General features: G+C 60.9%; 1 protein-coding gene across 1 annotated transcript in view; it reads right to left on the reverse strand.

Annotated features, from left to right (window-relative positions):
• The window catches only part of LOC117643965 (neuroligin-4, X-linked-like), a 76,006-nt gene extending 67,078 nt beyond the window's left edge, over window positions 1–8,928 (reverse strand). Inside the window, exons 1-2 of the mRNA XM_034383151.1 lie at window positions 8,807–8,928; window positions 6,370–6,634 (exon numbers count right to left, since the gene is read on the reverse strand). Of these exons, the coding sequence (XP_034239042.1) occupies window positions 6,370–6,634; window positions 8,807–8,920 (379 nt within the window). The 5' untranslated portion in view covers window positions 8,921–8,928. The remainder of the gene's footprint in view (window positions 1–6,369; window positions 6,635–8,806) is intronic.
• Between the last annotated feature and the right edge of the window lie 2,495 nt (window positions 8,929–11,423).

Here is an 11,423-nt window from a genome sequence, read left to right on the forward strand (position 1 = left end):
CAAGATGGCAGCCCAAGTAACCCCAAGGGACTCACTGATCCCGTGGGCAGAAAAACCCGTGCGAGTGGGAATGTCAGAGGTTATGGCGCAGGCATTTGGGCCGGTTTCCATAATCAGATAATAACAAACGCAAAGCGGCACGAGCTTGCGATAAGTTTAGCATACGTGTTAGACCTGCTTATCAGGCTATGTCGGACGCGTGTGAGGCAGCAGCACCACATTGGCGCCCCTCGAACAAAAACTAACGACACGGATAATAGGGTGGGCCTGCTTCGGCCGGGCCTGCGCCCAAACCTCGCTTCTATCCTGGCTTCGGCTGGGCCCCCGGGCCTGCGCCTACGCTAGCCTCCATCCGGGGCTCGGCCGCTCCCATCTTTTCCAGCGTGCTACCGAGGGGGCGGAGGACTCACGGACCTAATTTCCGTTTCCTCTGCCCCTCCCTCCATTGGCAATCGCTCGGCCCGGAACTAGGCAGCTACCCCTTCCTCGACACTTCCCCCCCGGGAGATTTCCTTGCTCCCTGCATCTTCTCCACCCCTCCCCCTTTCTCTCCTAATGTTAAAGGCGATGTGAGCCAGCCCACCAGGCCTGCCTGCTGGGAGTTCCAATACAATAACATCCCCAACTATAACTAGTGCGCGCCGCCCCAAACTCCTCTTCATTATTACCAGCACAAATGGCACGGTGGGATTGACCTTTGCAGCCCGACCCTCTGAAAGGACAAGAGCCTCCCTCTCAAGGACAAAGTAGTCTAGGAGTGGTCCTCGCAACCCTCGCACTCGGGCTGGCTGGAGAAATTGAGAGGCAATCTGTCGGAAACAATGAGCAGCTGGGTGACGTCTGCAGCATCCCCGACAGGGTTTATTTGCCCTCCAGTTTAGATATCAAGCCGAACGGCTCCCCGGTGTGCCAAGTGTATTAAGGAAGACGTTTGTCTACCTGGCGCTCGAGGGACTGGCGATATGTCGTCTGTCACTGCGTTGCAGCCGATATGCTAACAAGCATTGCCGTGACTCCAGAAAGCAGAAAACTTAAAATCGTCTCCGACATGACCGCAAACCCTCTTTTGAATTGCCTGGTGGCGTTTACGCTTTTCAATTATCTCCCCTCGGCCACTGCGCGCCACTGCGTGCCTTGAACCCTGGCATAAGAAAGCGAGTGAGCCCTCAGTGTCCGTGAGCCCCGCTGCCATGGCTGCCGCGGCTGACTGAGCCCCCTCCGTCCGGCCGGCTGGCTGCCCCGGTCATTTTCTGCGTCACTAGCCCCTCAACAACAACAACAGCAAAAATATTAGCCGGGTGCGGGGCGGGCGGGGTCAGGACAAGAAATATGGGTGGGGCGACAAGGCCGCCGGTCACGTAAGGAAGACGCATCTCGGGTTGCCTTCTCCGTAAATAACTCACTAAATTACTGTCGCGGGCAATGTGACAGTTACGTCCCCACGCCGTCGTCCCGTCACCGCCGCTATATTTTCAGTCAACGTATAACACCGGGCCGGAATATTAGTGCACGTTCCACGTAACGCTGCCGGGCCCTGCCGGGGTCGCGGCTGCCTGGGCTGGAGCAGGTGCGCCGCAACGAGGTCACGCCATGAGATGGAACAGTTTTCACTTTCGGCGGCATAATTTGGCGTGCGATCCTGGGAGTGAGTTGCTCGTCTTCGGCGTTTCATTCGAAACGCGTTAGGAGCGGTGGCAGAGCGGCGAGCAATCCGTGGGTGGAAACTGGCGCACGGGATAAGACGGCGCAAAGTTCAAGAGGGCGGTGGCGGAGCCGCGGTATCAGCCCCGCCTGCGACGCGCTGCCACGCCGACGCACCTCCGAGATTGAAGGTGACTTAGCCCCCGCGCGGCCCCCCAGTGGGGCCCCCAGTGCCTCGCGTCCCGCGGCGTTTGTGTCAGTCTGCTTATCTTGCCAAGTCAACCGCCGCGCCAGCCCTGCGCCACCCCCGCGCCCCCTCGCAATGGGCTGGAGGTGCCCGGGGCGCCCCGGGCAAACACGGAACGGGTACCGCAGGGCCACAAAGGCTACGGCACTACTAGGGCGGGCCACGGCGGGGCCAGCCACGGAGGCACAGGGCCACTATGCGGAACAACATGTGATGCCGCTAGCTGCTGCTGTGTTGTTTCGTCTGCGGTGGCCATTGCCAGTGTAACAGCTAGGCTGTTTTCCCTTACTGTACACAACCAGCATTACGTCCCGCAAAAGGGTGGTCCAGCCATTCTGTGGCGAGCACACTCATACGGACACAACACACACGCACACTGGGAGGAGACGCGCGCAGAGTGCCCCTTACCTCTCATGACAACTTCCCCTCCCCTTCATCACGGGAGGCGCCCCCTCCCACCCCAGCCCTCCACCCCAATCACGGCCCCCGAGGATTACAAGAGGCGCTGCTAAAGGTGTGTGGGAACACACGGCCCCGCCGCCGAGGCCACAGTGGCCACCGAGGCCAGGCCGCCAACCCACTGCACACTACGGACACTGCCCCCTCATTTGCATGGCGCGGAATCCCGAGCGCGGGTTTCTGGACCGCTGGCCACCACATAGTGGGCCCACGTAGTGCCACGTAGTGGGGTACCAGGCCACGGCGGGGAGGCCCAGCCCTGGTCGAGGCTCGGCCGAAGGGACGAGGGAGGCTTTCAGTCTGGCCCACCTATCGGGGTGGCGTGCGCAATCCTCCTGTGTGTGTACAGTTACACGAGCAGGGCGTAGCGGCGTAGAGCGCGGGGAGCGAGAGGGCTCTGGAAATAATGGGGGGGAGGGGGCTCGCAGTGCCGGGGCCTTGGCCGGGGCCGTGGCCGCGCCGTCGGGGATCGGCGGAGCAGGCGCGTCGCTGCTTGTGTTCTCTCTCTTTCTCTCTGCCTTGCGTTTTACGACTTGCTATCGCGCCGCCAAACGCTTCCCTGGCACCCGCTGCCGCCCGCCGCCGTCCGTCTCACGTTCAGTGGGACGGGGTGGGCGGGCCGGGATGTGGATATCACTCAAAACAAATAAAACAGCCGGCACCTCGCGCGCCGAGTGGCGCCGAGCAGAGCGGAGACACATGGCAATGAAAGTCACGCAATGGAGATGTGTGCGAGTGAGTGGGACGCAGCTGTATTTCACTCGAGTCCCATCCCATCCCCTTTGCTCCCCTGCAAAAAGTAAATAGTTTGGAACGAAACACGCCGGCTGCTACGCCAGACGAGTCCGCTCCCATAGACTTTTGATCTGGTTACCAAACCACCAAGAAGCTGTTCCTTTTAGGAATCATCCTCCGAGCCTCGAAGCTCGACACGTTTGCTCTGTGTGAAAGGCCTCAACCAGCTCAACCGCGTTTGTGCTGAAAGGACCACGTGACCAATCCCCAGACGTGGTCCTTTCACGCGCATTTCATTTGCATCCACAGTGTAGTTGTTCGATTCGATCTGCTTTCCGGCGTGGTATTTATTGCTGGTTCGCGCACGCACACACTCTCGCCCAGACGGCGCCGACTCTTCTTGGAAGTCGAAATGAGAGGCGGGCGGTGCATTCAGGTGACGTCCTGGACGGCGCCGTGCCGTGCATTCTGCGAGGAAGTCGGAGAGGCATCGGCGTTATTGGGAAAAGTGAATCCAGGGAAGGGGGAGGGGAGAGGATACGTCCTTGAGACGGCGGCGCAGCAGAGACCCCCGCAGCAACACACATGTCAAACGCGTTACTCGATATTCGAGGACCACTGGGAAGGTGCTCGCCAGCTGTCAGACGCCTCCGTCCCGGACCGCCGACAAAAACAGAAACAAAATCACAAAAATAAGCGAACAACAATGCGCTTCGAAGTTGGTTTTTGTTCGCCTGATTTGTTTCTAACTAGCCCGCAGTCACCCCAGTGCGTAACAGGCGGACTGGGCCGTATCGAAAACAGATCCCGGCCGGCCACTGACCGCACCCCGCTCAACTTCTCGCAGCGCCGCGGGCGGCGGCCAGCTTCGGGAGAGTCGTCGTCGCCTCTCTCGGTCCCTTTCGCACCCGTGGGGCGTCCCGTAGGGGTGCGACGGAGAGACGGAGCGACGAAACGAACCTCCGGAATCGCCCCAGGCCTGGCAGGCCCTGGCGGGGCGCTCAACACGATGTCGGCCCCGAACACAAAGGAGCATCGCAAGAAACAAAAGCGCGCCACGGCTCGTTAATTGTCCTAACTTACTCCGCAATGCGAGCGGAAACGCAACTCTCTTCCCGGGTTTGCCTGCCGTCGGCCGCGCCGTGCCGGGCCGTGCCGAGCCGCTGGGGCGGTGGGCGGTCCGGGCTGGGCGCCGGGCCTTGCTGGGCCGGGTGGGCCGGGTGGGCTGTAGGCAATGCGGGCGGCGGGAGGGGCACTGGCAATTCGTCGTAAGCATCAACGTCGCCCACCCCCTCCCACCCCACCCCGCCGCCCACACCCCCAGTCCGCACGCTAAGCTAAGAGAGGGGCTGATGAGGGGAGTGGAGGGGGCACCAAACGGAATGGCAGAAATACGCAGCAAGAGTGTGTGGGCCGAGGCAAAGTAGGCAAAGTAAGAGCAGAGGGGTGGGTGGGGAAAAGAAGACGGTCGGACAGGGGGGGGAGTCGCTGGCGTGCCCCGACGCCATAAGACTCGTCCCAATGCGACCAATTTACCTATCTGAATTCCCACAACGACCTACGCCTTGTCCTGTTACTCCCCCTGCCCCCGCCCCAAGGCAGGTCCTCTCCCTCGCCGCCCTGCTCCTGGGCGAAGATAATGTCCCGGGTAGACCTGTTCATACCACCGGGATGCGGTGCAAGGTCTCGAGCCCGGATATGCAGGGAGCGGCGCAGGACCCCGGAAACGGATCAAAGACGAGGGCTGTGGTGGCTAGGGGCGAGGGCCGGCCTGTTCGCCAGCCCCCACCCCCCACGCACCCTCTCCTCTGTGCGCTCACGGTAAGCCGTTCCAAATGACCATTTTAATTTAAAACGGCACCCCGCATGCCGTCATGCCGGCCAGGTTCACAAAAGAACGAAATAATTATATTAAACAACCTCTGTTTGCGCGGACGCGCTGCTGTGTGTGAGCGTGTGTGTGTGTGAAGGGTGTTGTTGTTGTTTCTTGACGTCACTTAGGGGCTCCGGCAGTCAGGGCGATGGCTTTGCGCGACACTCGACCACCTTCCATTACTTCTACCGGAGCTCTTTGCCCGTCTCGCTCGCTCTACCGAGCCGCCTCTTGTGTGTGTGTTCGTGCGTCCGTGTGAGCGTGTCTGGCAGTTTATGTGTGTGTGGAGGCGGCTGCGGGACGTCTGGCGGAAAGAGAGAGGGCCCTCCTTTGGGCCGCTCCACGGAGCACGACGGCGCGGCTGTGTTTTGTGCGTCGTCGACAAGGCGGTGGCGGCGCGGCGACATCTCCCTCCCGCATGCGGTGGCATTGATGGCTGTCCGGCAATAACACCGCCAGCCTCTCGGGTGGAGAGAGAGAGAGAGAGAGAGAGAGAGAGAGAGAGAGAGAGAGAGAGAGAGAGAGCGGCCGATGATGAACGTCCATCAATTAGCGCTCTCATCACCGGCATCCGTGATAACAGCGGCAATGCAGTCGATTGCTGTCAAGGAAAGGCGGACGCTAAGCCGTTGGACACCAAAGCCTCCACTTGCAGTGGAAAAACGCTCCAAAAGACTGGAGGTGGTACTCGCGGCGCGTCGCCCGGCTGGACTGCCTGGACTGCCTGGGCTGCCCGCGGGGACCCGCCATGAATAAATAGCAGTCTGCTGATAATGACGAATCGCGCAGAGGGATTAGGAGTGCCGTTATCGCACTGTTATTGCGGGGCGGTGCAGAGGCGGTGCAGAGGGGCAGGCCGGGGGCGGTCCCTAAGCGGCTTATCACGTGATGGCATTCAGAACCACCGCCAGATGGACCTGTCACCCACAACTTTATCCAGTCCGACGCGCGCCTCCCGTCCGTGTGAGCGTGGGTGTGTAGGTGTGTGCAGAGTGTGGGGGGATTGTGTGCACAGAGGGGCGTGTAAAATGAAGCTCGCGTGTCCACGGATGCCCCTTGCGTAAATGAGGGGAGACCCCTCCTTTTTTCTCTCTTTCTGTCATTGATGTCATTTGGCTTTCACTGGTCAAATAGCCTCCTGGGGGATCCAGCCCGACTGAGAGACCCCCGACGGATGGCAGGCAGCGAGGTTCGAGGCGAATTACGCCCCCGTCAGCTGCTTGCCCTCCGACCCCTCTTTGACTGGCCACAAAGAGGTCCATTACCGGCCCTGTAAATGTCCCACTGTGGCGATTCGAGCCCCGGATCGAGAGGCCACCTGCTAAAGAGACAGGGAAAGAAGCCGCACCCAGGCGGTGAAGTCGTCACCTGAAGGCCGACTTCCAATTGAACCCGTCTTGCGATACCCCCTTACCTGGCGCAGGGGCGTAGATGTTGAGGTAGAGGCAGTCCTCGCTCTGCCGCGACGAGTACGGCAGCAGGCGCCTCAGGTGCTGCAGGCGCGCCCGGGGCATCCGCAGCAGCGCCACGCTCTCGTTGTGGATGTCGGGCTGCAGCTGCGGGCAGGCGGGGCCCGGGTTGGTGGCGGGCCGCACGCCGTCCCACGGCGAGGGCGTGCGCGTGGGGCTGAAGCGGTTGCCCCCCACGGGCGGGGTCGCGTACGGCACCCCCAGCCACACCTGCAACACATGCCTCGGTACAGTTTGTCGCAGAGGACAGGCTTCATTAGGCATTGTTAGAAGGGAAACAGGACAAAAGGTTACATCCGATTCAAGTCAGTGAACTCCGTCGGGAGCGGATAGAGGAGGCAGAGAAGCCTTCTGGTGAGGCGGAAACTCCCAGCCCCTTCGGTGAGCTTCTCGATTTGCGTCCCAAGAACAAACTAATAGAAGGAAGAGCACACTAAACACACAGAAAGAAATTGGGCTGCATGCGGGCCCCTGCCAATCTCACATGGACCATCGATCACAAGGGGCAGGCGGGCCGAGGGCTGCGGAGAGGACGGCCGAGGACCGCCAAGGACCTCCTCCTCCCTCCACTGTTGAACGCGTACCCCCGAATGTCTTCAGTTCCACGCCACTGTTGTGAAGACTGAACTAGGAGGGGAAGGCAAAATGACGGAGTGTTCCATCCCGCGCCGACATCCTATTCCTCTCGCCCTCCCCCCGGCCTTCGATGGGTCCGCCGAGATGGCATGATTACCCCGCCATGCGGAAAAGCGAGTCGCCACCTCCATCGTCGGCGCCGTCCCCGGCCCCGTCCCCGTCGTCACCCGGCCCAACTTTTCAAGCAAAGAATATGGCGCGAATATGGAGCCACCATGGAGACGGGCGCGGCGGTGAGGGGCACGGCCAAGTTTACGACCACCCGGCTGCACATCGGCTGGGGGAGGGGGGCATTGGATATTAGGGAGGAATCGGGGGTGGGGGTAACGAGGGGCATTCATACGAAGGCTCGTGTGTCATAGGCCTTCCGTTTGCGGCGTCTTACGCGGGTGGATCTTGGTCCAAGCGGGTGGGGCGGCGGGGCCCCGCCGGCGGCAAGGCGGACCGCTTGGCCCCCTCGAGGCCCCGCAAGTATTATACATGGCACATACCGAGGGGCTGCAAGGCTGCGGGGCTGAGGGGCCCCCGCGGGGGTCGGATGCGGCGACGGAACCTCCCCGAGTAAATCACAATGCCGCGACCGCGGCGACGCCCCCCCCCCCCCCCAACCCTCTCGCTTCTTCTTATTCCTCGGGCCGCACCTCGACGCAGTGCTGCATTATACGATCGGAGATGCGGAGCGCCGCGCCGCGCAGCCCTGCGGTGCTGTGTTTAGGTCATAACGACTGTGGCAAATTACTTGAGGCGTAATGGCGATTCACTACGCCGACTGCTGCGTCTCTGAGCGGCCAGGCGTCGGACCAGCGGGGAGCTATCGACCCGCTGCACTGCGAGGCGTGCAGCGAACGCACTCCAACATTTCGCTCTTCGAAACAAATTAGAAGGAAAAATAAAACTTACACACCGTGGCAGTGTAGCCGAGGTAAACAATAGGGGAGCAAAGTGAAATTGTGCCTGCTGCTCCAGGTCGTGCTCTCGCTGGCTGACGTGAGTCGACGGGCCGGACAGGTGCGTACGAAACTCGGATGTGTGTGTGTGTGTGTGTGTGTGTGTGTGTGTGTGTGTGTGTGTGTGTGTGTGTGTGTGTGTGTGTGCGCGCGCGCGTGCGCAGTTTGTTGTTGAGAGAAGTGGACAATTATATCGTCTGCCGCCCACGGCTGCACGGAGCCCGTCACAGTAGTAGTAGCCGAGGTCATCACCAAAAAGTTTCCAGCCTCTCTGCGCCTGACACTAACAGATTTTTTTTGCACCAGGACAACAACTCCCGAGGGCTGGCGCGTGGAAAAAGGGCGCGTTGTATTTTTTAGCGTTGTTTTCGCCAAACAAACACGGAGGGACATAAAAAAAACTGAAAGTTCGGCCAGAACGGCTTTTATATCGATGAGATGACATTGCGAGGATCACTTGGGTCTATCCCTCTTCAGTTTTTATTTGTTGTTTTTATTTTCGTTCCTGTTTTTAGAAAAGGGAAAAAGTGACAAAGAGGAGTCAGGTCTAGTTCTGTGCACTGTTTGGCTGGCTGAGTTCCTGTTAGGCTATGGAGGAACCAAAAGGATACCATCGAGGGGATTACAGTTTTTTAACCCTGGATTCGACCCAGTGGCCGTCCGAGTGGTCGGCGCAGGCGTAAACCCTGACGTAGGCGTGCACCCCGAAAAAAGTAGAAAGACAGCAAAAGGAGAGAAAGCGTTTTGTGACTACACAATTATCGCAACAGGCTAAATCTTGAAACGAGGCAGTACTCACGTTGAGGTTCTTGAGGTGGCGGTGGGTGTCCTTGAGGGGGAGGTGCAGGCCCTGCAGCCGGCCGTAGCGCGTGTCCACGACCTTGGGGGAGACGGTGGCCTCCCCGAGGGGCATGCGGTAGCGCGCCGTGGACGTGGAGGGCTGCGCCGGGTACTGCACGGCGGCGCCGGCCACGGTCACGCAGTGCAGGAGCGCGGCCGCGGCCAGTGCCAGCCAGGCCAGCGCTGAGGCCTTGGGCGAGGCTCCGTCGCGGGGGCCTCCAGCTCGCCCCGGACGGCCTCGCGCCCTCCCCATCCTACGCCGCCATGTCCTTCAGGACCTCCAGGACCTCCAGGACTTCCAGGAACCGGCCTTACATCGCACCTGGAACAAGCAGAAACGTCCATGAAAAAGGAGCCGGCACCAGAAGGGCCTCCTTTTGTCAAAGGCGGCAAGGCCCCCCACCCCATTTCAGTTCCTGTTTCTTGCTATTGTTTCTGGCTGCCGGCGAACGGGGCGAACGGGGCGGACCAACCGCCCTGAAATGCCGGCGGTGCCAATTTCGATCTTATTTCAGGTGTCACACTTAAAACAATGAGTTGATTAGGATTTCTGGCCTCCCGTCTCCCCCCGCCGAGTGCTCGCCAGGACGCCCCGAGCGGGAATGATGGGAATAATCTGCATTGTAAAGGGAACAAAAACACACCAAGGGGTGCTGTTTTATTGGGCTCATCTTACCTCCAGTGAGGGGCACCTCAACACACAAGCTTTTCCGACCCTTCTTGCAGGCCACAACCGAGCCAAGTCTCATCGTTAACTCCGCCTCTCTCGCTCACCACTTCGTGACCGCTCGGCTGTCCCCCTTGCATTTGCAATCTAGCGACGTTAACCTCGTCATCCTGGTGGCCTAGTCGGCGGCCCGGCGACGGCCTGCCGGGTCGATAATGGTTTTTCACCACTTTCCAACACTTTGCAGTGTACTGAAGAGGCCGCGGCGCTGGCGGCCTGGCGGCCTCGCAGGGTTGCCAGCTGGTGCCATTGTGAATATTCTAACGAGGGGAGGTCCCGTCCGTCCCGTGGCGATCCGGCCTCTGCGCAGCACTAATAATCTGGCTACACACAGTTTGGAGCGCTGGGCCGTTCCGGCCCAAAGCCCGGCCGGCGGGCTGCTTGTGGGTGCCTGGTCGTCTCTCTCGCACCCACGCAGCACGCCCCATGTGCGAGAGAGACAGAGCGAGGCTAGGCCGCCTAAATGCGGACCAAGTTGGCGAGGCGCGGCATTGCCATTAGCAGTCGGTCTCCACATTCGCGTGTTCGCTGACCCGTTTCCTGTTTCGGCCTTCGGCGACCGCCGCGGACCGCCGCGGGCTTCCCCCTCCCCTCCGCACCTGCCCGTCTTGGACTAACGCGCTCGGGTCCGCGGCGGCGCCACGCCGCGACAGTGTGTGGGATAAGCTCCGGCCGCCCACGCCTGTCTATAAGTGGAGGCGGCTCGCTGATCGATAGGGCCCGATGGAAGTGAGACGGGGAGCAAGTTTCCGGGCCGAGTCTGGCGGCCGGGCGTGCCGGGCGGGGAGCAGGCGTACCGGGCGTGCCCGATGGCGGGGCGAGTCTCTCTGGGGCAGCGGGCGGGGACCGGGGAGGAGGGCCAGATCATGCGGTGCCACGATTCACGCCGGGCGAGGCAGGGCGAAGCAGGAGGGCGAGGCACGGTGAAGGGTAGTTCGGGGAGTGGCACATCACGGCGTGAGGGGACCGGAGTAGGAGGGTCAGCCATAACCGCGACGCAACGGTAACCGGAAAAAAGGGGAGCTCCTTTGCGCTATGCAGCGCTCACACTCTGCCCTCGCCCTCCGCGATCGTTGTGTCATATTGTCGCAGCGCGCTCAGCACCGCGCTACCACGCTCCAGCGAGGCTACCCGTCAGGTGGCGTCCGATACTCCAACGAACGAAATATTCGGTCGCATTTTCTCCCAAAAAGTTGTTTTTCGCCACTCTTTCATACCCTCCGACGCCAGCCCTGCACATCGGCCGGCCCGCAGCTGCGCATCCGCACCGCCAGGCGAATCACTTCACCGTTATGGAAACAAAAACAAAAACGCGCAGCAAATTGACGCGTTTTTGGCGGTCGGCGAAGGGAGCGGCGCCGCCGGGCCTCGGTTATTGGGGGAGACGGGGGGAGGGAGGGAGCGTCGTGAAACGCCATTCTATGTCGTTTGGCATGATGGATGCGTCATTTGGTGTGCATCGTCGTAGCGGCGCCGCCAGCCGACCAGCCTCGCCAGCCTCCCACGACACTGCGGCCAACCGGGCCGACCGCACACGGCGCACACACCAGCTCCCTCACACACACATACACAAACACACACACACACACACACATTTGAACAAACCGACGATGGTCTTACCCTAACGAACTTGCGCTTCACTCCAGTTGTGCCCCTGCGATTACAAACCCCTCCCCTCCCCCTTCCCCAAAATCTAGCCTTGGTTCAATTACAGCCCCACTGCGTCTTGCGTGTGGGGTTGGATAACAGGGATCCCGTGACACAATCCCCTTGCCGTCCCTCAAAAGCATCGTCATCGACGCGACAACCCCGCCACGGCCCCAGTCGCCCTCGTCGCTCTGTCTCTCTC

This window comes from Thrips palmi, unplaced genomic scaffold, assembly GCF_012932325.1.
Source record: "Thrips palmi isolate BJ-2018 unplaced genomic scaffold, TpBJ-2018v1 HiC_scaffold_17, whole genome shotgun sequence".
In the NCBI taxonomy this organism is placed as follows: Eukaryota; Metazoa; Arthropoda; class Insecta; order Thysanoptera; family Thripidae; genus Thrips; species Thrips palmi.